The sequence below is a fragment of the Protomyctophum parallelum genome (genome assembly GCF_964188405.1).
Source record: "Protomyctophum parallelum genome assembly, chromosome: 17".
Taxonomy (NCBI): domain Eukaryota; kingdom Metazoa; phylum Chordata; class Actinopteri; order Myctophiformes; family Myctophidae; genus Protomyctophum; species Protomyctophum parallelum.
In genome coordinates this window covers 18,627,516-18,654,844 of record NC_139719.1, presented here as the reverse complement: position 1 = coordinate 18,654,844, position 27,329 = coordinate 18,627,516, and the positions used below count along the sequence as shown (strand labels likewise).

At 44.3% G+C, this 27,329-nt stretch overlaps 1 protein-coding gene across 3 annotated transcripts in view; it reads left to right on the top strand.

Moving 5' to 3' along the window:
- Positions 1 to 8,193: 8,193 nt before the first annotated feature.
- The window catches only part of prkg1 (protein kinase cGMP-dependent 1), a gene marked incomplete at its 5' end in the record, with an annotated part of 166,610 nt that continues 147,474 nt past the window's right edge, over positions 8,194 to 27,329 (top strand). The window contains 2 exons of one of the 3 annotated variants that reach the window (XM_083786860.1): positions 8,194 to 8,385; positions 8,467 to 8,579. In XM_083786860.1, the coding sequence (XP_083642986.1) occupies positions 8,194 to 8,385; positions 8,467 to 8,579 (305 nt within the window). Of the gene's footprint in view, positions 8,580 to 27,329 lie in introns of all 3 variants that reach the window. The other 2 variants (XM_083786859.1, XM_083786858.1) reach the window with 2 other exon arrangements.

Genomic DNA, 27,329 nt, shown 5'->3' with positions numbered 1-27,329 from the left:
AGTTGAGAAAACAGGCTTGAAAGGTTCACTTCTGTGGACTCTAAGGTCACATTCTCACCTAATACTTCGGTAGACTCGAATGCGTATGGGCGGGGAAATTGGGATTCTTGCATATTTAATTGGCTGCGGTTTGCCTTCACACTGTCATTCACAGCAATTGGAAACGCAGCAGGGGGGACCTTTATCAATGTGTTCCATTCATAAACTAGCCTACACAGTGAAATCTATGGTGATAAAATTACACTCATAACGTGCATGTGTCGTGCCGTCTGGGACCCCCCCCCCCTCTCTCTCTCTCTTTCTCTCTCTCTCTACGTACGCAGCCGCCACACACTGTTCTTTTGGGCATGGAGGCACAGCACTGCATGAGCGCACTGATATAACTCCCCAGTCCCCACACAGTGACAGCACTCCATGTTTACGGCACGCACAGACAGACAGACAGACAGACAGACAGACAGAATATTCTGTAGGCTATACTACTAGGCTACACTGCAGTGTTTTATGTGTTTTCTTAAGCAATTGATTAATGTACACGTCCTCATTTCGATAAGGGCTTCAGTCTCCTCATTCGACCACGTCTATCCACAGTAACGGGACATCTTTGCGCTGCGTAAAATATGCCTTCTCCGTCTCCAACTACATGTGTTCAGCTCCTCACCCGCCACATTGTTTGCTTCATTTCCTTTATTTACTGCGGATTGCATTCACACCTGCACCGAATCGTAGTCAAGTGCGATTGGAAGCGAAGCGAAACCCCCGTTTTTGGGCGGAGTAAAATGCGGTTCTTTGATACGCATTAGGATTCGAATGAGCCTTCACACCTGCCAAACGAAGTGCACTTTCTGAAAATGCGCAGCAGGATTCGTTTTAATCGCAGCAAAGCTCTCTGGTGAGAATGTGACCTAACTCATTTTGTATATATAAAAAAACTGTTTTTCTCCTCTCCTGAACAGTTAGTTTGCCGCCATGACTGTCTCTGTATCAAAAAGAGTCACAAATCTCTTTGCAAAAAATAGTACACCTGTAATAATTTTGTGCCGCATAGTGTGCACAGAATACACACCCTATAGTTTAATTGGATAAGGAGATACATTTTTCGCTCTTGCTGTTGGCTTGTGGCCCCTACCAAACATTGCAGAAATACTTTTGTACCTGCAGCCAGCTAACACAACATGATGCACTTCACCTGTGCATGGCACTCAAGCTTTGAGAGAGAGAGTGTGTGTGTGTGTGTGTGTGTGTGTGTGTGTGTGTGTGTGTAGTAGCCTACATGTGTGCGTGTGTGCGCGTGCGTGCGTGCATGCGTTTGCATGTAGAAGCACTTTGTCATGACCTTCTTATAGGTTCAAATGATAATCCCCATAAGAGGCAGTGGTTTATAGTGATTTCAGTTGTAATTGTAAAGAGAAGAAACCAAACCAAAAATAATTGTACTTCAAATTTAATTCATTTTGCCAGTTTAACCACTTCTCACCTCACGTCCCTATTTTGGGCATGTTTGGAGCTAATCTTCTAAATTTGTGTTACAATTCATTGGCCCGTTTCCATCAGGGTTGAACCAGTTCCGTTCTTTTCTCCCCACTCAATTTTGACCCAAAGTAATCGATTCAGAGGTTTGGAATGGAACCAAAATCCTTCTTGCTCCAAAGTTGGCATGTCACCATTCAGGTTGGACGATGCAGATGTGATATACACCACGGGTTCCCAAAGTGGGGTCCAGGGACAGCTATAGGGTACTTGAGGGAGTTCCAGGGGGTCCCTAGCTCAATTAGAGATATAAGGAACCAAATGGACCCTTATGGGTCTGTAACTCTGGGTTAAATTAACAGTGGTTTTACAATATAAATTGGGGTACCAGACCAGAGATAGAAATACCATCAAATTCGGGGATCCGTAGCATAATGCGTGTGAATTTGGGGGTCCATGAAATTAATGTTTCGGAATCACTGCTAGAGCCGTAAAAAATCTCCTTTATCGGGGTCACTGGCATAATGTTTTCAAATTGATTTGGGGTTCCTTGACATGAAAAAGTTTGGGAACCACTGTTGGTGGAAAGGAGGCCATTGTGAGCTTGTAGTTTGGCTATAAGGCGGCTAGCGGCCCCACTGGGCGGAGACCCCCGAGATGGAGGGATTCCATGGCCTTGGAACGCCTCGGGATCCCCCAGGAGGAAGTTGCTAATGTTGCTCCGGAGAGGGAAATCTGGAGCTCTCTGGTGGAGCTGCATGGTGCCCCCGCAACCCGACTGCAGATAAGCGGTTGAAGATGGATGGATGGGGGCTAGCAGCTAGTGTCCTTGACATGGAAAAGTTTTGTGACGGCTGGAAGACTGGGAGAGACGGCCTGTTACGTCTATTGACCTAACTGTATGTACTGTATAGTTTATCATTTTAAAGCACACATTTTTGTGCTTTTCTTTATATTTTTATGAATATCGGGTTAGGAAATGCCTAAAATCCAATTGCACAAATCACAACATGTCCTCAACACACGCAACTTAATCTGCAAGCATAAACAAGCTTACTGTAGGGCCTATAAAGATCTGCTAATTTCACAGAATGTTTGGCAATACAGGACATGCCCGGGTCGGCCGGGTCATACCAAAGACTGAAAAATGGGACCCAGTGCCTCCCTGCTTGGCACTCAGCATCAAGGGTTGGATTGGGGATAAATCCCTGCGGAAATAAGCGTCATGTCCAGGGGTGTATGTTTGTAAGCTGCTTCACGCTACAGAAACAGAAGATCGGCTCCTGCCCTATGGGCCTCATGGATCGACATGCAGGCTTACTTTATAGGCCATCATTCAGGTTGAATTTTTTTTATCAATAAACACTTTGGACTAGAGCAATAGTTTTTGAGTGGTGCAACCACTCCTACAACCAGCAATGTCTGTGTACCTGTACCTGTACATGTGTATCTGAGCACCAGTATATGACTATTAGTACCAGTAAGGGGCACCAGAAACAGAGAGAGGGATAGTGCTGCTCTGTTGCCTGCTAATGAGAGCGAGAGAGAGAGAGAGAGAGAGAGAGAGAGAGAGAGAGAGAGAGAGAGAGAGGAGGGGAACGAATTCTGTAATGGGCCAAATATGGAGCGTGTCTTCAGTGTACATGCAGGAGTTGATGAGGTCAGATCAACATATGGAATGTCAGAACAGGTCAGCTCCATATATGGAGATCTAAGGGTGGCAGCAGGGGCAGTGTCTCGAGTGTACAGGGTTTGATGAGGTCAGATTGACATAAGGAATGTCAGAACAGGTCAGCTCCATGTATGTAGATCTAAGGGTGGCAGCGGGGGCAGTGTCTTGATGATGTCACGTGGCATGACCATATATGGAGGCGTGACCAACAAACCAACGGGAAATGCACCTGCGGTCACGATAATGCAAGATGCATACTCCGCTGTATATTATATAATAATGTAATAATAATGTTTACACTGTAATACATGAAGACACTGCATGTGCAATGCACACACGCACACACACAGGCTTATTATGTTTTCAATGTGCACTCATGAATGTCTGATAAGAGCATTGAGAGAGTGAGACATAGACAGAACTAAAGAACTGTGTGCGTGTGTGTGTGTGTGTGTGTGTGTGTGTGTGTGTGTGTGTGTGTGTGTGTGTGTGTGTGTGTGTGTGTGTGTGTGTGTGTGTGTGTGTGTGTGTGTGTGTGTGTGTGTGCGTGTGCGTGTGCGTGTGCGTGTGCGTGTGTGTGTGTGTGTGCGCGCACACGCGTGCGCCATGTCTTTTGTGTGAGCTGTAAAGATAATAATGAGGCCTCACACAGTCACACACACACACACACACACACACACACACACACACACACACACACCACACCACACACACTGCGGTTGCTGTTGTATACTTAATTAAAATCAAACCTACAAAGTGACTGCATAACTAAGTGTGTGTGCGTACGTGCATGCGTGCGTGCGTGCGTGCGAGCGTGTGTGTGCATACGTGCGTGCACTGTATATTTGTATCTGTTATCACACCTCCTGTGAGTAGATGACTGATTCAATTACAGACAATTTGTACTGCTTCTCTTCTCTTCCTCTCCTCTCCTCTCCTCTCCTCTCCTCTCCTCTCCTCTCCTCTCCTCTCTTCTCTTCTCTTCTGTCCGTTTTGCTGGTCATGCTTAATGTATGCCCTGTCATAATACGACAAAGGCTTCCCAGGGTGCAGGAGGTTGACAGAGACAGTGGGTTCTCCCATGTCCGGCCTTTCAAACGGAGAGCTGTGGTGATGGGTAATAAATACAGTTGACATTATATACACATTACAGTTGGTTGATACACTCAATCTACATAATATCGCATATACAGTTGGATGATAATGAATTTATATGAAACAGAAATCACAAGACAGAAATTGCTTTCATTCTTTTTTAACTTTCATTATTTGAACTTCATCATTATCATTCACTGCCAGAGTAAATGTAACTGTTGTTTAATTGTAATGTTTCTGCTCTGGTAATATAACTGTACTGCACATTATTCCATTTATGTTTACTGTAATTGTTCATCAGTGTAACCATTACCGTTGTAGATTAATTCAATGCTTACTAGTTCACCGTGAGCAATTCACTGGGAGCTTATTGTGGTGTTATTATTTCTATTCTGTTTTATTATTATATTCTAATTTAGGAGAGTTGTGAGGTCAAGTGCATTGTAATGACAAGAATCAACCTGTAGATGGTAGCATAGACCAGTGGTCATATTTATTATTATACCAAAGGCCAGACTTTTCTGAAAAACCTCATGTTTCTATGTCAGTGGTGCTCAACCTTTTTCATGTCAAGGACCCACAGAATTATCTGTATTTGGCCTATCTGAAAATGTGTTGTTCCAGGGATCCCCCCAGAAGCAAAGGTATGAGTTAAAACATTCACTGTGAAAGAATATATTCAAAGATTTGCGTCACATTTTAACGATTAGTGACGCGCTACGAGCTTGTAGATCTGCTATTTTCAATAGATAAAGTTTTAAATAATGGTTAAAACACCAAAAGGGGTTATGTTGAGAATGATACCCCTGAGCTGTCGTGACTCTCAGACTACAATTCCCATAGTTCTCTTTTCTACCAGCTAGTTGCATTCTGGAGTTAGGAGTTGAGTGGCTGCTATAGAAAGAAGTGAACTCTTAATAATGAACTAATATTAACCCAATAAAACCGGGAGAGCATCTGTGTTATATTAGCTATATATATATATATATATATATATATATAAGCACCACGCTATGAGCTTGTATATACAGGGTATATTTTTATATACCCTGTATAGCAACGAAAGTTTTTCAGAAGTTCTTCAGAAGTTTTTTCCGAAAACCGTCTATAGAAGGCATTTCTATAGACAAATCTGCAGAGCACTGCCCTGTAGTTGCGGTGTTATGTATTCAAGCAGCAATTGCCACTTTACACCGCAGTTATGATTGCTCGGTGGATTCGTCTAGAATCACCCTCGAGTCTTAATGGGTTAAAAAAAAGCAATATTGTTTTTAAACCAAATTTATATTGTTGTAGCCTACTGTTTCCATGGACCAGGCGAACAGCACCAGTTGTCATTGCAGCTGATTTCATCCTGTATCATTTGAACACCCTGATTGAACTGAAAAAGTTATACGAACTGTAGTTTCTTCATGTACAGTGTTCAAGAACCAAATTATTTTATAGATGGGATTTAGGAGGTGGTACTGTAACAAGCATAGTGGCCTTGTGGTTACAGTGTCTGCCCTGAGACTGGGAGGTCGGGGTTCGATCCTCGTCCGAGTCATACCAAAGATTCTATAAAATGGGACCCAATGCCTCCCTGCTTCGCACTCGGCATCAAGGGTTGTACTGTGACATACTAGGCGCATGGCCAGGGGTTGAACTTTTGCTTCAAATTTACAATTTAGGCATTTAGCAGATGCTCTCAATCCAGAGCGACTTACATTAAGCAAGAACAAAAAAGCATGGCAATACATCACATACATAAAAAAGTAGTTATCATGAAACATGCGTAAGCTAAGAACGTAACAGTGGAATATCTATATAATGAAACTATACATGTATATGCCTACTATAAAGTGCTATACATAAAATGTTATAAATCTGTATAAAATGTCTACATAAAGTGCTATTCAAGTTACAGAAGCTTCACACTACAGAAACAGGAGATAAGCTCCTCATGTCTCTGCAAGGTTACTTATACTTTAGTGCAATGGAACATGCTGTCCAAGGACCCCAGGGGTCCTGGACAGCATGTTCGAAGCCCCTCCAGCATGTTTCCCCAGCTAAATTATTGATATTTAATCTTCACCATTATTTCATGTACAAGTGAATACAAATAGAGAACATGAAGGGATACGTATAGTTTCACTGTTATCTCTATACCAAAAGTACCTGGTTCTTCTCAAAGTGTGGGCCGGGGACCCCCAGCTTCCAGGGGGTCCCCAGCCAAATCACTGATAGTTTGGAACCAAATGGACCCTAATGGGTCATTCATTCTCAGAGTTAAATAAACACTGAGGATTTTACAGCGCAGATTATGGTCCCGGAGATAAAACAATGTTTTATCAAATGTGTGACTGATGCATATCAAACTGGGGGTCCTTGAAATAATAAGGGAATCACTGCTGTACAAATATTCTATTATGGGGGTGCCTGGCGGCTGGCGTATTTATTTTCAATAGTGCATGGTCCGTGGGCTAATTATCAATGTGGAGGTCCTTGACATAGAAAGTTTGAGAACGATCGACTGACGTAAAGTAAGAAATTCTGGACCACATGCAGGCAGACCATATCGGTCCATTTGGTTCTTAATTACCTACCGCTATACATCATTTAGCTGCAGGGACCCGGATCACACTTTGAGAACCTGCATGCACCGGTTTATAGCGGAAAATAATAAATGCTTTTTTGCCTTGCATGCCTCACCGAACATTATTAACACATGTGTGTGATTGGTGGGGCATAAATGGAAGATTAATGAAATAGGATGGGCGACGGATGGGGTGTTTATTTCCGTCTGGCATGACACGTGGCCAGCACTTCAATTTGGCATCCGAGGTTAGGCTGACGATGGCCCCGGCTTCTGTTCTCCTCATCTGCTTCCTCCTCTCCTCTCCTCTCCTCTCCTCTCCTCTCCTCTCCTCTCCTCTCCTCTCCTCTCCTCTCCTCTCCTCTCCTCTGTGTGAGGGATATGATTACAGGCTATATAACCGTTACATTCCACTGTTCAGTTCCATCAGGCAGGTGCATTCCAACGCACGACACGCGCGCACACACACACACACACACACACACACACACACACACACACACACACACACACACACACACACACACACACACACACACACACACACACACACAAAACACGTCACTGTCACAGTCGGTTAGACTCACATTAACGCTTGGATAAATACATGGATACACATCTCATCTGTGCGTACGTGTACATCGCACGGTGTATAGTAGCAGACTACAGAGCGCGGGGAGAGAGAGAGAGAGAGAGAGAGAGAGAGAGAGAAAGAGAGGGGGGGGTGGGGGGGGGGGTACGAAAAATGGAAGAAACTAAAGAGAGAGAGAGAGATATGGGGAATTTCCTATATTGAACGAACAACAAGCAACAGACAACTGCGTTGACTTCAAACAAAGACATGGTAGATATAAAGTTTCCCAGGCGCGTGCATGTATGCACGCTTGTATGAATTGCGTCTCCTCTCCTCGCGCCGGCCGGGCTCTGGTCTGCGCGAGCTGCTCTCATCAACACACCTGTTGAAGACTCGGAGCGGAGCGGAAAGGAAAGGGGGATTTATTTGTATCTTTCTTTGTATGGAACTGAACGAACGCCGTGGAGACAGTGGACTACACACACACACACACACACACACACACACACACACACACACACACACACACACACACGAACAAAGGCATATTCCAGCGGAGCGGATATATCAGTGTGTTGTAGGCTATATATGTCTTTATATCTTTATTCTTCATTTTTGCTGCAGTCATCAGTGCATGTCTTGACGTCTCTGACGAACTTCTCAGAACAACAACAACACTGCCCTGTGCGCTCGTTTTGAACGCCATGCTTTCTCCCAACTTTCAAATAGGTTAATTAATTCCTTTGAAAACCCAAGGAATTTTGCTTACTTGGGGGGAAAACAATAAAAAATAAAAGGAGCCCAAACATGGGCACGTTGCGGGACCTGCAGTACGCGCTGCAGGAGAAGATCGAGGAGCTGCGGCAGCGCGACGCGCTCATCGACGAGCTGGAGCTGGAGCTGGACCAGAAGGACGAGCTGATCCAGAGGCTGCAGAACGAGCTGGACAAGTACCGCTCCGTCATCAGACCCGCCACGGCCGCCCAGACCCAGCAGCAGGTGCACCAGAGCGTCCTGCTCCAGCCGCAGCACCTCATCCAGCCTCAGCCCCTCCTCCAGCCTCAGCCCCCCCAGCTGCAGCAGCAGGACCAGCAGTGCCGGACCAAGCGGCAGGCCATCTCCGGCGAGCCCACCGCCTTCGACATCATCGCGCTCAGCCATGTCACCCTGCCCTTCTACCCCAAGAGCCCCCAGTAGGTGGACGTACATCATGAGCATCTGTATAGGCCTATATATTAACATGTGTTTTTTATAAGCTGGGAAAATAGGCTTACAAACATGTCATTATTGTGTGTGTGTGTGTGTGTGTGTGTGTGTGTGTGTGTGTGTGTGTGTGTGTGTGTGTGTGTGTGTGAGAGAGAGAGAAAAATGAATATATAGTATCATCACGTGATTCTTTGTTTGATGTCACCCAACTCGAATGTGTGCGTCTCAAAGAGTGATTATTGTCAGAATCACAGAAAAAGCTTAGAATATTTGGCGGTCCCGTTTTAAAATTTCACAACATTGGTGGCTGGCTGTTACACAATAGCCTACTTAACTGCATGCTATGATGAAATAACCATACCATGTAACAACCTGGCTGTATGTTCTATTGTTCTCTAATACCATTCCGATGGTAAGCTGCTGTGTCTTCACCGTATAATTGTATATACACTAGAGAGCGGACAGGCGTTTTGAAGGACCCGGAAGTCTGCCCGAATTACCTCTGTTGGCTCGATATAATTGGTTGGCTTGGCTCTTATTGGAGTATCTCCCGTGGTGCTCTTGTGGCATAGATTCTCATTGGCCTCTGCAGGTCAAGCGGAAGGCATGCTGCGTCGCTGCCCAATTGGCCAGTAGTCGGTTGAGTGACAGCCAGAGCCATAGAGCAAAGCCCAATTCCGATACCGCAACTTTCACACTCGCTCACTCTCCTCGCGTCCTACACTCTCCCCTTATAGCCCCACCCCCAGCGAGGAGGAGAGGATTCGATGCGAGGACAGAGTGGTGGAGTGGGTTTTTTGCCTCATAGGATCGGAACGTATACTACGCTGTCATTTCAAAGCGACGGCACATTCCGCGATCACTTATTTACGTGTATCAATTCAATTCAGTTCAAAGGGCTTTATTGGGAAAACATACGTTTACATTGCCAAAGCAAAAGTGGAACAATACAATTTGTCACACAGCTGGATCACTGGAACCATTTGCCGTTGATGATAGTGATAGTGTATACAGAAGTGGAGAATATAAAATTCATCAATGTGTATGGCCACATTGTTGTATCTTTATATAGGTAACATGTGCATTGTGCAAGGCAACTTTTTCCTGAAATAGCGAATTGGCGCCAGGATGCGCAAACTTATGATTATGAAGGGAATTCCTGACCTGCCCCGCAGCCCACGTTCCTTTTTGCTCGTATTTGCTCGCTTTGTACACTCTCAGAGTTACAGACCTGTAATATTCCATTTGTACACTCTCACAGTTACAGACTTGTAAGAGTCCGTATACACTCTCACAGTTACAGTCTTGTAAGAGTCCATTTGTACACTCTCACAGTTACAGTCTTGTAAGAGTCCATTTGTACACTCTCACAGTTACAGACTTGTAAGAGTCCGTATACACTCTCACAGTTACAGACTTGTAAGAGTCCGTATACACTCTCACAGTTACAGACTTGTAAGAGTCCATTTCTACACTCTCAGAGTTACAGACTTGTAAGAGTCCATTTGTACTCTCACAGTGTTACAAACTTGTAAGAGTCCATTTGTACACTCTCAGAGAGGGTCCAACACTCTCAGTTACAGACCTGTAAGGGTCCATATGGTTCCATTTAAAGATGCACTGATTGATCGGCCACCGATCAAAATGGCCGGTTTCATATCAAACTGGCGCATCGGTGTCACTGGTGCTGAGAAACATGCTTTCATGCTAGATCAAATTAATTCACTTTTCTGGAGAACGGAGCTGATGAGACTTACTTGGAGTGGCGCTCTGAGAGCACCTGCGAGAAGCAAGACTGATTGCTCGGCTCATCTCCGAGGATTTGTGGTCATTGTGCTCATTGTGCTGTGGAATTGGAAGTTGAATTTGGAATAAACTTTACCTCCACATGAAACTGAAAATTATAGTCAAACATCTATTTGTCTTTGTTTCAATCTTATTGCAACAAGACGGAGAAATGTGACATGGAGGAAGTTTTACCATGCATGTGAGGGAAAAATCCATATAATGTATACTAAATGTTTTAGTTTAGTTTTTAGATTTTGCCTTTTGCCTTTATTGAAAAATATACAGTAGATTGATAGGAATCGGGGAGAGAGATGATGGGCGGGGGGAAGACATGCAGCAAAGGTCGTCTGGATCGGGACTCGAACCCACAACACGCTGTTTTACCAGCCTAGGTGCCCGGGCCGCTAGGCCGGACCGGGCCAAAATAAATGGGTTTAACAACGCTTTTTCGGCAGAGTATCATGCAAACTGCCCAGCTTGACATTTTATCAATTGGAATGTAAATGAGCTCTGGAAACAAAGTGCTGCGTTGGAGGATGCCTTCATCGTCTCATTTCACTCACTGTATAAACACCTATAAGGTGCAAACATACATGCCAAACATGTTTATTTTTGCATGTGTTTAACACCATCCAGTCACAAGTCTAATCTAGGGTTATGACATGGGTTATTCTGTTTCCTTTGCATGTCAGTGTTGATGTAAATGTTGGGAGCTGGATGCTGGCGTTTTGAACAGTACCTACAGTACAACAATTGTTGTGTTTTGTCAAGGACCCCCATATTGATATTTATTTGGCCGTGGACTCCCATTTTGAAATGTTTGGTGTTAAACTTTTCAAAACATTTGAGATAAAAAAGGAGGGGGGGGGGGAAGCCTAATGAGGATTATATTCACAAAGAAAAGCATAATCTGAACGCAACATCCAATCATTCAAATGGGATGACGTGTTATAGAGCAGGGGTTCTCAACGTTTTTGGCTGGGGACCCCTGGGAATGCTTTGACCATGTCTCACCCCTGTTATAGAGTGTCCTCTATAGAGCGTCGCAGTCCCACCACCTTTCATGACGACACCAGGCCCAGGAAATGATTCCCAATGCATTTTTCCCATAGACATTTCAAATGGTATTTATTTAAAGACTGTTACGCCACGGACAAAGCCAACTCGAGTCGTGACAACTCATGACAACAAACACAATATTTTGGACCAAACAAATAATTGCAAAGAAGAAAAACAACAAAAACAGTGTTGTAACCTGAGGTTTTTTTCTTCTTTCTAATTATTTGTTCGGCCCAAATAATTGTGTTTGTTGTCATGATTTGTCACGACAAGAGTTGGCTTTGTCCGCGGCTAACGTCTTTAAATAAATACTTTCTGAAATGTCTATGAGGAAAATGAACGGAGAATCATTTCCTGTGCCCCGCCCTGGTAGGGGGCGGGACTGCGACTCTCTATAACAGGGCACACCTCCAAAAGCACTTTCACTTCTGCCCATATAGGGACCATACCACAAACTTAAATATTTTCACCCAATGCTTGTTTTGCTGTTTTCAGCACCCTCAAGCTCTGGCATGGTGTCTCTTATGCTTACCCCCCCAATCTCAAAATATATGTTGTAAAATAACGCTCGCTCCGTGTTGTATCTCCCTTTCGCGTTCTCTCTGTCTCAGTGTTGATTTTGTCGACTAATACTACGACGAAATATGTTCGTCGACTAATTAAGATGGAAACTAAATGAAAACTTAGCTATGATGACTAAATATATTGACAATTTCGTCAACAAATAAAAACTAGACTAAAATGTTAGAAACATTTTACGCTTGGTTGCATGCTGAAAATAGCAGATCTACAAGTTCACCGCATTGCGAGCTTATAGATCTGCTATATGTGTAAAATCAGCCATTACGACGCCATCAAGGGCCGCCAAAATACATTTTAGTCGACTAAATCAACTGTAGATTTAAACTAGACTAACACTAAAACATTCCAGGTGACTGAAATGTGACTATAACTAAATGTAAACTATTCAAAAGACTGACTAAAACTAAAATCTAAATTTGAGCTGTCAAAATCAACACTGCTGTCTCGCACTCGCTTTCTGGGTCTTTCTGTGTATCTCTGGCTAGATCATACATGTACAGTATAAAGTGGGAGAGTATAGCCAACACATAAAGTATGGTTAGGGATGCACACGCAGCTTAGACACACTAACGGACAGACATGCAGAAACAATGGTGAACGGTCGGACATGCGGTCGGACATGCACTGCTCCCGTTCGAGGTAGGTTGTCGGTCTATTATGACAGTCGGACCAATATTATGTCTAAACTAAAGCCTGTAGACAAAACAGGAAAGGGAGCACACCAGTGTTGGTGAGGTGCCGGCCTAAGGCAGTAAAAACAAGTAAAAATAAGAAAATAGGCCACACACTCGTAACCACGATGCTATATATTTATTAAGAAACGTTTTGACGTCTTCTTCAGGGATTTTCTTTAAACTAAAGCCTGTACCCATGAGTTAAAGTGGTAAAAAGTATTGTGATGCCATTGACTTATTAATTATGCTGGAGAGTGGAGACCCCCTGGAACCAACCCAAGAACCACCGCTGTAGTAGCCTTGGGAACCCAGACGATTTCCAGGGACGGAAAAAAAGTCCAACCGAGTCCACTTCAATTTGGGTTATTCACTTTCGAGTAGGGCAAACGTTGATCACTCTCTGCTGAATTCTGATCATCTGCACCTTTGTTAAATTGACGCACACACACGCACACTCTCTCTCTGTCGCTCTAATTAATTAGTCTCATGTCGCGCAGGTGTGTCTAGATTCTCCCGGGCGGATCCTGCCGGGAGCTGCCTATGCCATAGAAAGCATAGGTGGACCCCAGCCCCAGGCTACTGCTGTAGTAACAACAGTGCAGCACTCTCTCTCTCTCTCTGTTTCTGGCACAACAGCGCCCCTACTGGTGCTCATTAACGTCACACGGACACATAGGTGAACACACGGACACATAGGTGAACAACACATACATGTAGGTGAACACGGACATTGCTGTTCCTTGGAGTGGTTGCACCACTCAAAAAAAATATATATACCTGTGCAGCCCTACATTGTCAGAAACGTTTCCACATCAAAGTGACAGTCACATAACTGACAATTCCCAGATTGTCTTTATTCTAGTCTAGTCACCCTCAGGCATACATCCATGTTTGAGCGTGCTGTCAGTACAGTATTATTGATGATTGCTCGTACTACTGAAACACTCGCAGGATTCATGTACTGGTCCGCTGTAGGCTATTCATGATGTTCAAGTAGTCCGTAGTCTGGAACGGCACCTCCCGAAATCCGAGTAAGGAAGCTGCCATTTCCGTTAATATTATTTGAAACAAACTTTTAATTTTATTGAGTTGTGCAACCATTCCCTTACGGAGCTATGTGTGTGGGTAGCTGGCTGGCTGGGTGAGTGCATCTGAGCACGAAAACAGCATGGTTGTTTTTCACCACCTGTGCACAACCTAACACACACACACAAACACACACACACACACACACGCACATATTAACTGTATATATGATGATTTCGGGTGTCCCAGTACAGTGACAGTACAGTACAGTACAGTGCAGTACAGTAAAGTAGAGGGTACAGTAGAGGGACCCCCACACAGTAACTCTGTAATTTCTCAACCGTTTCGGACGTGGGGCCGCACGCCGGAACCGGGCAGTTGCACCACTCACTTCACACGGGTGTGATTTTTTAATTTCTCAAGCAAGCTATAGTTATACTTAGTATTAGGAAAAGACGGAAGTGGGGAGGAGGCTCCACTTCTGCTTTATTGCTTACTCATGATAGAGCTTCCATTGCTCCAGACTGTATGACGGATCAATTTGAAAATTGCGAGAGGCAACAGTCTGGCAAGTAGAACTACTAAGGTACAAACCAGGTAAAACTAGAAAAAGTGCCCTTCTGGGCACAGGTCTCCACCAGGTTATCCACAGATCCGTGCAGTTAGAGGTAAAAACACTTTTCGGCCAGTTATAGCGCCACCTTGAGGCTGAGTTGAAATTGTTCATGTGGCATTTTGTCCTCGGCCTAGTGGGAATGTGCGTGCACAATTTCACGGAAATCACGCGATGTGTTCATGATTTGCAGCATTTTGTTTGAAACTGAGCACTCCTGTGAACTTTGGAAGCCAATCTTAACCAATCAGGATGGAGTCTGAGAAATCTGAAAGACCCGTTTCGTTGAATGGCTCTAGAGAGACTGTGTACTAATTTGCGTGATGTTTGGACAATATCTGTAGGTGTACTGTGAAAAAACTTGTTTTGCACAAAGCGGCCTCCTGGTGGCGCTATAACAGGCCGTTCTGGAAAGTTTGGGGCAGAGGTTCATCGTTGGCATCCAGGGAGTGTGTGTGCAAAATTTGGCATCGACCGGGTTAACGGTGGCCGAGATTAGCTGTTCACGGACACACGGACGGACACACACACGGACGGACGGACACACGGACGGACGAAGTGCAAAACATACTCTCCCCACATGCCTTCGGCCGAGATTAGCTGTTCACGGACACACGGACGGACACACACACGGACGGACGGACACACGGACGGACGAAGTGCAAAACATACTCTCCCCACATGCCTTCGGCCTGGTGGAGACAATAATGGTTCAATCTGCAACTGTTTAGATATAGCTTTTCACCTTGTCCAAAGTAAATTAAAGGCGACATGACCTACATTTCTTACTTTTTGTAAAGCGGACAAGTTCTATTACATTCAATACAAAGAGCAGGAATGTAATTTCTGAGCTCAGGTGGCAATGACTGTCCTATCCTCTTCACACAAATAACTACAGAAGCCAGCATGAAATCGTATCGGGCACATCCTGACATTTGAATCAGTATATAGGCTACTCCTCAGCTGCTTGCTTCATAATGAAGAATCTGAGCATGCTTTAACTTAATCTATGCCAGACCCACAGTTTCTCGGGATTCGTGCTTGCAACCTCCTTTGCCAACACGATACATTTTGGGTTTGTTTAATGTCATTTCATCCAGAATAAATTGTATTTTATTTATCGTTTTTACCATCCATCGTTAGCCTCCGGTTGCTCCCATGGTGTGTACTAGTCATGGAATATCCACAATGTCATTGTGCACACAAGATCTAAAGCTGTTTATTATAGCTTAATAAAACATTAATTCAAGGTCACGCTATGCATAATGATAGTCCGAGCGGCAGAACATGGCCGTGAACGAGCCTCGTGCGACAAAGGAGGGCAATCACTTTCGGGTCGGCCGGATGAGGGCTCTTCTTCTTTGCTTATGTCGCGCATTTCTCTGGCACTAGCCTCACGTTACTGCCTGTATTAACGGGAGGGAATGTGTTTTAACTACATACTGTACAGTAGCCTCTGTAGGCAGCAGCCTTGGGCCATGTGAGTTCAGGGGGGCTTGCAAACAACCCTACCTATAGTACCTACTATGAAAACAACACACCGCGCTGAGCACAGCAGTAACTACACAGAGCTTGAGCTTCATCTTCGTCTTTGTGAAGGATGATGTGCATGTGATCATAGCCTAGGTGGTCTTCTTAAATATGATCTCCTGTAGATAAAGTGGTGGTAACCTCATCGCCAATTATGTATTTATTTTGTGGGTTATCCAAAGTCTGTTTTGATTGTGTTGTGATGCCACAATGAATAATGGATTTAACGGTAGGGGCCCAACCTGGCAATGTGTTCAAATGATTTCATCCATATTGATGTCAATGCTACTGGCCTACATCATTATTTTCCTGCAGGCAAGGTTTTGTTGAAACAGGCGAATACTGACTGCTTGCTTTTGAACAGGAATGGTACATCAACACGATCTTGGTTGAGTTCTAACTTCTTAGTTGAAAAGGCATCTCTGCATGACAAGTAGACGGTGTTGCTCTTGCACTTCTAGTTTGCATGTTCGTTCAAGGCTTGTTTAGTTTTTTGTCTGATGCAATGTTTGATCTCAGGTGTGATCTAGTTTTTGAATAATATTCTAATAGCCTGCTTGGCTTGGTGATGACAGACAAAAATATATACCTTGGAACCGACTTTGCAATACTGTCAATATTAACAACATGAGTTGTCTTGTTTAGCGCCAAAATCGATTGATTACGGTGATCAATTGTGTCCTGTATGTGGCTGCTCATAACACTCAGTTAAAAAAAGAAAGAAAAAGAAATAAGGAAAACCGCTGCTCTAATGCTGTCTATGGGGACAGACTATATATTAGAATGCTAATATCTCGGATTCTTCTTTTTAGACCAAATAAAAAACAAGCTTGGTTTTCCACTCTATGATCCTAGCTTACAAAAAGTCTGTTTTGGGTGGATTAAATGACATTCGACATGTTAAATAGCAGGCCAAATTGGCGTTTTAAGAGTCTCGCCCATATAGAGTTATATGTGTGGCGCTCTGAGCCAACCAGCAGATGGCGCTGTGACGCCGACTGAGTTACGAGGGGGACGAGCGTTGTCTTTCTCTCCTTGCTTCATGTCACTCTCCAAAATGTCCTACTTTCTGTCTCTCCCACACTGTCTCCCTCTCAGCTGTCCTACTGTCTGTCTCTCCCACACTGTCTCCCTCTCAGCTGTCCTACTGTCTGTCTCTCCCACACTGTCTCCCTCTCAGCTGTCCTACTGTCTGTCTCTCCTACACTGTCTCCCTCTCAGCTGTCCTACTCTCTGTCTCCCACACTGTCTCCCTCTCAGATGTCCCCACTGTCTGTCTCTCTCCCACACTGTCTCCCTCTCAGCTGTCCTACTGTCTGTCTCTACCACAGTGTCTGTCTCTCAGCCTTCATGATGTCTGTATCCCTCTCAGCTTTCATGCTGTCTCGTCAAATCCAGAGAGATGTAAAGCTGTCAGTTCTACTTTGGCGGGAAGAGGTGACATGGTGCTGTGAATGATGGCACACGTTGGATATTAAATTGAGTGAAGCTAACAGACGGATAGACTGCTCACTCGGCTCCAGGATGTAACGTGTGGAAGCAAAACATCTCACCCTCATGTCAGCATATTAAGCGATATAGCGTATTAACAGTGACGGTGTGACAGCACAGATGTTGATGTGGTGATGGATGTACAGTAACATGTTATTTCTGTTTTCATTACAGGTCTAATGCAAAACAGATCTGTTGCTTTAGAGCTGCCAACATTTGTAATCCTACTCCAGATCAGTTTGCTTAATTGTGAATATGAAGAGACGTCCTGCTAACCGTAACCTGCGTGTTTACATAGTCATATAACAACCTATTCTGTGGGATTATAGCAAGAAATGCTCAAAAAACTTTTATCATTCCATTCACTTTTGACAACATGGCTCAAAAGGATACTTAACCCATTTTGGGCGGGAACCCCTTTTGGTGTAAGCACTATGTTATGCTTTAGCTATTGAAAAATAGCAGATCTACAAGCTCATAGCGCGCCACTGAGTGGCGCGCTACGAGCTTGTAGGTCTGCTATTTTTGAAAAATCGAAGAACGACTGACACAGAAACATAGCTATTTCAGAACACTGTCAGGATTTAGAAGACATTTATAAAATCGTTCCCAGGTCAAAATGGGTTTTAAAGTAACGTTTTTATAGGACTACCAGGCCAGGAATTTCACCTGACAGACAAAGCTTTAGTCAAAGAGTCTTGATAGCCAGACCTTACATGAAGGTATATGCGTATAAAAAAAAGGCGCTCTTTTGAGTGCATATCTCTGGAGGGCTGTCCGGCTGGGTTGCCTCGGGTTGTGGGTTGCAGCCAGGACACGAGGGAGCTGTGGGGCTTCTGTGGGGCCCCCGAAGTGAAAGTGCCTTTGGAGGTGTGCTCTATAGAGCGTTGCAGTCCCGCCCCCTCGAGAGACCCGGAAAAGAAATCGCCGTTCATTTTCCCCATAGGCATTTCTTAAAGTATTTATTTAAAGACGGTTACGCCGCGGACAAAGCCAACTCGGATCGTGACAAATCATGACAATGAACACAATATTTTGGGCCGATCAAATCATTAGAAAGAAGAAAATAAAGGCAGGAGACAACACTATTTGTTTTGTTTTTCTTCTTATAAATTATTTGATCGGCCCAAAACATTGTGTTCATTGTCATGATTTGTCACGATCCGAGTTGGCTTTGTCCGCGGCGTAACCGTCTTTAAATAAATACTTAAAGAAATGCCTATGGGAAAAATGCATTGGGGATTTATTTCCTGGGCCACTGTTCTGAAAGGGGGAGGGACTGCGACGATCTATAGAGGCCCCTCAACAAGTGGTTCCAATTTGGTGTTGATTGGATGTTGTGTTAACTGCATGATATACAGTATGGTGTATTGTAATAAAGACGCCCCGCACCTCACTGCTTTTTGAAGCCAATTTCAGGCATGTCAGTTTGCAGGAAGGTTTCCGCAACAAGCAGTGCCATTGTAGCATTTGTGGAATTATTCTCGTAATGTTGTACAGGCTGCCATATCTGTGCTGTCTTAAAGAGAAATGTTTATTTGGTGAGATTTACGCTGCGCTTTGCTCTCCTGTATTATTATCTCCGGTGTATTTTATCCTGCTGCTGGGTCACAGCACACATTGGCCTGTCACTATTAGTGTTTGTTTTTCTGTTGAGTCACTTGTAAATATTGCAGTTGCTGGTTGCTTTTTTTGCCCTTGTTTAGTCGCTTATTTAGTTAGGCTTGCTGTCTGATGTACACCTGAGTGGTTCTCAAACATTTTGTATTTGGCTGCAGACTACCATCAGAAAATATTTTGTTCCAGTGACCCCTATTCAAGATTTTTGATATATATTTTTCGAATATCTAAAAAAGATTTGTTTGAAATCCACAAGCTGTACCTCCATCTGAAAATCCTTGCCAGGGATCCCCATACAAGGTTTGTATAGAAATCAAAATAATTCAAAGATTCTAGATTTGTTTTGAAAATAGAAGATGTACAAGCTCACAACTTGCAGGTTTTCTTACTTTATGATGGGGTTCAAGTGGTACAACTGGTCGCTGGTTTTTGTAGACCTGGCTGCTTTTGTCTCTCTAGCAACACTGGTCGCTGTCCACCAGTGTTGGTGCTGAACCATTCACCAATCGACGCATGTAGAGCCATGGTAGTGCTGTCAACGGTTTGTCAACTACTGCCACAGCATGGTCCTATACACGATAGCTAAGGCTATTACTTGGTTACGGTTCATTGTTATGGTGAGAAGGATGTCTGTGACGTTGGTGGGAAGGGGGTGCATACGTTGGTTAGACATACCTAACAGTCCGACAGGCATATATACATACCCGGTCATATATACAGTACATGACCGGGTTATAGGACCACTTTTCAACCTTCATATAATAGGTCCTCACTAATAATAATGATAACATGGCACAGTTTTTTCTACTCAGTCTGTGTCTCATAGGAGGGCTGTGGGCAGTTCATCATCATTAGGCAGATATTTTCTTTTAACAAGATTTGTTTACAGAAATGTTTAGATTTGTATTATCGTGAGACCAACGTCTTCCATTTTCGCATTTCAACTTTTCAGGACTAGAAAGCCTGCAGTTTCTATTAGCTTGGATTCCCCATCGATGATGTCACTGGTGGACAGGTTCCTGAACTGCCCACAGCCCTCCTATATGAGACACAGAAAATTGTGGCATTTTATCATGATCACTAGTGAGAACTTATTATATGAAGACAGGTTGAAAAGTGGTGAAGTGGTCCTTTAAACGAACCCGTGGCTCCCGACATGCGTGGTATAGGTTACAACTAACCCGTGGCTTCCTGTGAGGTTAGGTTTTGGGTAGGGTGTCGGTCTGTCGGACTCATGACTGTAGGACTGTTAGTATGTCGGACCAAACGCATGAACATAATTATGGGCTGGGTTTGAACAACTCTATGGGGAAATTATTCTGACCGATCCAAAATGCCGCAGCTCGCTTGGTCTTCAACCAGCCAAAATTCTCACACGTCTCCCCCCTTCTTCGCTCCCTCCATTGGCTCGCTGGTTGCTGCCCGCACAGAATACAAAACTCTGATGCTGGCATTCAAAGCAACCAAAGGCATGGCTCCCTCATATCTCACAAGTATGATCGTACCCTACAAACCCTCCCACGCACTCAGATCAGCCAACGCAGGGAAGCTGGAGGTACCTTCACTAAAAACACCGGGACAACGCTCCAAACTCTTCTCCGTTCTGGCTACAAAACTATGGAATGCACTTCCCATCACAGTCAGAACTGCAGCCTCTTTCCCAATCTTCCGCCGTAGTCTGAAAACCCACCTCTTCAGACTCCACCATGGCCCGTAGCACTTGCCCTAGCCTAGCCCCTTAGATAGCACTTCATGTAGACTTGGATATTATTTTAGACAGACTTATATAGCTTGTTACGTAGACAGCACTAGAATTGCATTTTATGTAGTCATAGCACTTTGTAGTACACATGTATATTGTATAACATATAATATAGTATAGTATGTATAGTTGACATAGATACTCCACTGTTGCGTTCTTATTTTATACATGATTCACAATAACTACTTTTTATATATTTGATGTATGCCATGCTTAGTTTTTTGCTTAATGTAAGTCGCTCTGGATCAAGAGATTCAAGAGCGACTGCTAAATGCCTAAATTGTAAATCGTAAATTGTAGAGAAGATAAGGTAATCATTTCCTAATGAAGGGAGGTTGTGAAAGTGTGTGTATTGCTGTCCGATTACTGTTCTGAATCTGCCTGGTGCTGCTGACCAAACCATGCATGTGTCCATGGCATACAGTATTCGCTCCTGAGCTGCTTGCCATTAATCTCTATAGGAGCATACTGTACAATGAATGAATGAATGAGACCGAAATGATGCAGCAACAGGAATTCACTACTGAAGCATGCGATTGTGCACGTATGCAACTGTGTGAGAGGGAGAGAGCAGTCATGTTCAAATGCAATCATGTGTTGGGTTTTTTTTTTTAAAGGAAAACCCTGACCTACCACCGCGGAGACTAGGAATCCTCCGTGTCGGATATAATGGACACAATTGGATGTGTTCGCCGGAGGGAAGCTAGACGGAGGGGGCGGGGGCGGGGTTGATGTTTGACGCTGCACCAGTAATCCCTATCGGTGGCGGCAGTCGCCAGGCGGCAGGTGGGTGTGTTGAGCTATAGGGTGGATGCGCTACAGCAGTGGTTCCCAAACCTTTTCGTGTCAAGGACCCCCAAATTGACACTAATTTGCCCACGGACCCCCATTTGAAAACATATGCCAGGGACCCCCATAAGAGAAGATTTTTACGGCTCTATAGCAGTGATTCTCAACCTACCCCTGGGGGTCCCCGGACCCCACTTTTGGAACCACTGTGCTACAGTATGTTCTCCCATTAGGAGCTCCCTCCCACTGGCAGGTGAGCCAGTCGGGGGAAGCAGTGACAACTTGCCACATTATATCAGTATGTCAAATATGATCACATTGCAAGCGGTTGCGGTTTCATATACAGGATGAATGTATCGGACAGCTTCCAGAACTCAGTATTTTGTCGAATCGCTGGCGTGTAAACAAAGTGGCACATCTGAGGAAGTCTTTAAAGGCAGAGTATCACGCTGGCTTTATGACAAAGTTGTGATACTATTCGAAAATGCAACTATAAGGCACTATACAGCCTGTTCAATGCTGTGTGAAGTCGGGGCGGGCTAGTGGCCACAGCTATGAAAAATCCCTCCCACCGCGTCGGAGAGGGCCGAGCCAAAACAGCGTGTCATCGATAGTATCTCGCCTACGTCATCCCATTGGATCCCATGTTAAAACTGGTCGCTGTCCACCAGTGGTGGTGCTGAACCATTCACCAATCGACGCATGTAGAGCCATGGTAGTGCTGTCAACGGTTTGTCAACTACTGCCACAGCATGGTCCTATACACGATAGCTAAGGCTATTACTTGGTTACGGTTCATTGTTATGGTGAGAAGGATGTCTGTGACGTTGGTGGGAAGGGGGTGCATACGTTGGTTAGACATACTTAACAGTCCGACAGGCATATATACATACCCGGTCATATATACAGTACATGACCGGGTTATAGGACCACTTTTCAACCTTCATATAATAGGTCCTCACTAATAATAATGATAACATGGCACAGTTTTTTCTACTCAGTCTGTGTCTCATAGGAGGGCTGTGGGCAGTTCATCATCATTAGGCAGATATTTTCTTTTAACAAGATTTGTTTACAGAAATGTTTAGATTTGTATTATCGTGAGACCAACGTCTTCCATTTTCGCATTTCAACTTTTCAGGACTAGAAAGCCTGCAGTTTCTATTAGCTTGGATTCCCCATCGATGATGTCACTGGTGGACAGGTTCCTGAACTGCCCACAGCCCTCCTATATGAGACACAGAAAATGGTGGCATTTTATCATGATCACTAGTGAGAACTTATTATATGAAGACAGGTTGAAAAGTGGTGAAGTGGTCCTTTAAACGAACCCGTGGCTCCCGACATGCGTGGTATAGGTTACAACTAACCCGTGGCTTCCTGTGAGGTTAGGTTTTGGGTAGGGTGTCGGTCTGTCGGACTCATGACTGTAGGACTGTTAGTATGTCGGACCAAACGCATGAACATATGGGCTGGGTTTGAACAACTCTATGGGGAAATTATTCTGACCGATCCAAAATGCCGCAGCTCGCTTGGTCTTCAACCAGCCAAAATTCTCACACGTCTCCCCCCTTCTCCGCTCCCTCCATTGGCTCGCTGGTCGCTGCCCGCACAGAATACAAAATTCTGATGCTGGCATTCAAAGCAACCAAAGGCATGGCTCCCTCATATCTCACAAGTATGATCGTACCCTACAAACCCTCCCGCGCACTCAGATCAGCCAACGCAGGGAAGCTGGAGGTACCTTCACTAAAAACACCGGGACAACGCTCCAAACTCTTCTCCCTTCTGGCTACAAAACTATGGAATGCACTTCCCATCACAGTCAGAACTGCAGCCTCTTTCCCAATCTTCCGCCGTAGTCTGAAAACCCACCTCTTCAGACTCCACCATGGCCCGTAGCACTTGCCCTAGCCTAGCCCCTTAGATAGCACTTCATGTAGACTTGGATATTATTTTAGACAGACTTATATAGCTTGTTACGTAGACAGCACTAGAATTGCATTTTATGTAGTCATAGCACTTTGTAGTACACATGTATATTGTATAACATATAATATAGTATAGTATGTATAGTTGACATAGATACTCCACTGTTGCATTCTTATTTTATACATGATTCACGATAACTACTTTTTATATATTTGATATGCCATGCTTAGTTTTTTGCTTAATGTAAGTCGCTCTGGATCAAGAGATTCAAGAGCGTCTGCTAAATGCCTAAATTGTAAATCGTAAATTGTAGAGAAGATAAGGTAATCATTTCCTAATGAAGGGAGGTTGTGAAAGTGTGTGTATTGCTGTCCGATTACTGTTCTGAATCTGCCTGGTGCTGCTGACCAAACCATGCATGTGTCCATGGCATACAGTATTCGCTCCTGAGCTGCTTGCCATTAATCTCTATAGGAGCATACTGTACAATGAATGAATGAATGAGACCGAAATGATGCAGCAACAGGAATTCACTACTGAAGCATGCGATTGTGCACGTATGCAACTGTGTGAGAGGGAGAGAGACGGTGTGAGAGCAGTCATGTTCAAATGCAGTCATGTGTTGAGTTTTCTTTTTTTTTAAAGGAAAACCCTGACCTACCACCGCGGAGACTAGGAATCCTCCGTGTCGGATATAATGGACACAATTGGATGTGTTCGCCGGAGGGAAGCTAGACGGAGGGGGCGGGGGGGGGGGGGGGGGGGTTGATGTTTGACGCTGCACCAGTAATCCCTATTGGTGGCGGCAGTCGCCATGCGGCAGGTGGGTGTGTTGAGCTATAGGGTGGATGCGCTACAGCAGTGGTTCCCAAACTTTTTCGTGTCAAGGACCCCCTAATTGACACTAATTTGCCCACGGACCCCCATTTGAAAACATATGCCAGGGACCCCCATAAGAGAAGATTTTTACGGCTCTATAGCAGTGATTCTCAACCTACCCCTGGGGGTCCCCGGACCCCACTTTTGGAACCACTGTGCTACAGTATGTTCTCCCATTAGGAGCTCCCTCCCACTGGCAGGTGAGCCAGTCGGGGAAGCAGTGACAACTTGCCACATTATATCAGTATGTCAAATATGATCACATTGCAAGCGGTTGCGGTTTCATATACAGGATGAATGTATCGGACAGCTTCCAGAACTCAGTATTTTGTCGAATCGCTGGCGTGTAAACAAAGTGGCACATCTGAGGAAGTCTTTAAAGGCAGAGTATCACGCTGGCTTTATGACAAAGTTGTGATACTATTCGAAAATGCAACTATAAGGCACTATACAGCCTGTTCAATGCTGTGTGAAGTCGGGGCGGGCTAGTGGCCACAGCTATGAAAAATCCCTCCCACCGCGTCAGAGAGGGCCGAGCCAAAACAGCGTGTCATCGATAGTATCTCGCCTACGTCATCCCATTGGATCCCATGTTAAAAGACCCTTGAGTTTGCACTATTTTAGCGTCTTCATGATGAAATAAATAAATCACTTTTTTGATTACCATGACCAATGACTATACACTCGAGATTCTTTGTAAATAATGCGCCGGCCATTTTCTTCGTATCGATACGGAAACGGAGCTTGTACTGGCTTGGGGGCGTGTCCATCGCAACCAGGCTGTTCCAGCCAGCGGACTCACGGGGGATCAGCTTGCCCCACGATGAGTGCTGTTCTCTGGGTGTAACTAGTAACTAGTCTATTCTGTGTTTGTGTGTGGCTGGAACAATAGTGACACTATATTCGATGAATAGTGGACAGGACAGGTAGAGGCGTAGACTATTAGCCTATATATATGTTTTTAATTTCCTTTTTTATGGAATGAGAGTTAGCGAAAGAAAGACTTTACGCTGTGCAGCACGCAGACTGCAGTGACAGTGTGTGATGATGGTGATGTTGACATGACTTTTGTTTTCTGTCTGCTGCTCGACAAAAAGCAGAATAAAATACAGAATGGTATCGCAGACTGTTACTGTTTTATTGACGTGACAACGGTGACATCATGATCCAAACCGGGAGGATGGTGTGAAGTGGGCTACTGTCACCCCCACAGCCGGTTGTGTGTTGAACGAACGCTGATCATCAGCGCGGCCAAAGTGAATCGATCATTGTGGAAGAGGCAGAAGAGGGTGAATGAAATGAAAGTGAAACGACTTGCCTTGTTTTGTGTGCATACTGTTTAGTTTGTATGCAGTGTATAGAGTCGCGAATGGAGCGATATGTTCTGACAGTGATTCTGTCATTATTAGTCATACGGAGCTGCATGGAATAAAAAAAGGCGGAAAAAAACGACGGCCACAGCTATTATAGCCTAGAAACAAAACATGTGTGGGTATTTGTCCATGATTTGCTGATTGCATTCTGTACAGCACCTACAGTGAATAATGGATTAATGCATTTCCAACTTGCATCGTTCCGAGTAGGCCAGTGCCCAACGGGCACCGCCGTAGAGGCTCCAACTCATAATATCTGGGTGGGGGTCATCCATTTCCAACTTGCATCGTTCCAAGTAGGCCAGTGGCCAACGGGCACCGCTGTAGAGGCCCCACGGCCACCACTCTAGTTAAAATAAAATGCAATGTATATATATACTTGTACCATAGCAATGGCCGGCCGGCCGGCTTGGCAACGGTATAGCGCTGACAAAAAGACAGGAAGGCGGATAAAGATGTGGCAGAAGTGCAGTTGCTGCGATTCTCATTATAGGAGTGACCAGAGAGGCGCGGTTGACATGGTTTGGACATGTCGCGGAGGAGGGACGAGACGAGCACAGTGGAAGAAGCATTCTGAAGATGGAGCTGCCAGGCGAGGGGCGAAAAGGAAGGACAACATAAAACATGAAAAGAAATGTAGAGATGCAAGGTTTCTACCCGACAGCAATGACATGACCGTATACATTATGACAGTTTACAGTACAGGCTTGCCACCACCGTGGACTGTTTATTGTGTGCTCTCTATTAACTTCTATTACAGCAGGATAAATGAGCATACGTACCTCCATTTCGACATGAATTAATTTCAGCACAGAGCTGCACAACTCTGTGGACTAAGGAGGACTGAACATAGAGTGGACACAGCTCACAGCAATGACGTCACCAGGGTGTCCTGGTTGTGCTTTAACATCATTCACACAACCTGTGAGTCACACAGAAAGGCACCAGATGTCGTTCCTCCCGAGAGCGTACAAGCTTTACCAGAAGTAATAGAAACTTTTTAGAGTTGTCTGATAGTTTATCATTGTTTTTTTGTTTTGTTTTTTTAATAGAGCGGTCCTCTTGTGTCTCAAAATGTAAGAAACATAATTCATATTGAAACTCTCTTATAAAAATGTCATGTAATTGACGTTGTGTAAGTTCTGGATGGATATTTCCCCAGTCAAACAACACTTTGTGTTTGAAATACACTTGTGCTTTCTAAGGGGTGATTTGGGGCCCTAAGGATGAATACAAAATGAATATCAACATCCTAATACTGTCCAATACTTAGATAGGGACGGGGGTGAAATTATGACAGGCAGTTGCTGCTGTCAAAATATGACCCCCCAGTCAAAAAACACTTTGTGTTTGAAATAGACACTCACGCTTTCTAAGGGGTGTCTCTTCAGTCTACCTGACTGAAACTCCTGTCAAATTGTGTACAGTAGAAAGGTTTTTTCCCAGTGTGGAAATCTGATGTCTCTTCGGGTTACCTAAACTCTTGTCACATTGTTGACAATGGAAGGGTTTCCCCCGTCTCCTCGGGCTACCTAAATGACTGAAACTCTTGTCACATTGTTTTCTTCCCTCTGTCAGTCAGCTGAAGTCTTGGTAAAAGAGTTTATTATTGGTAGATC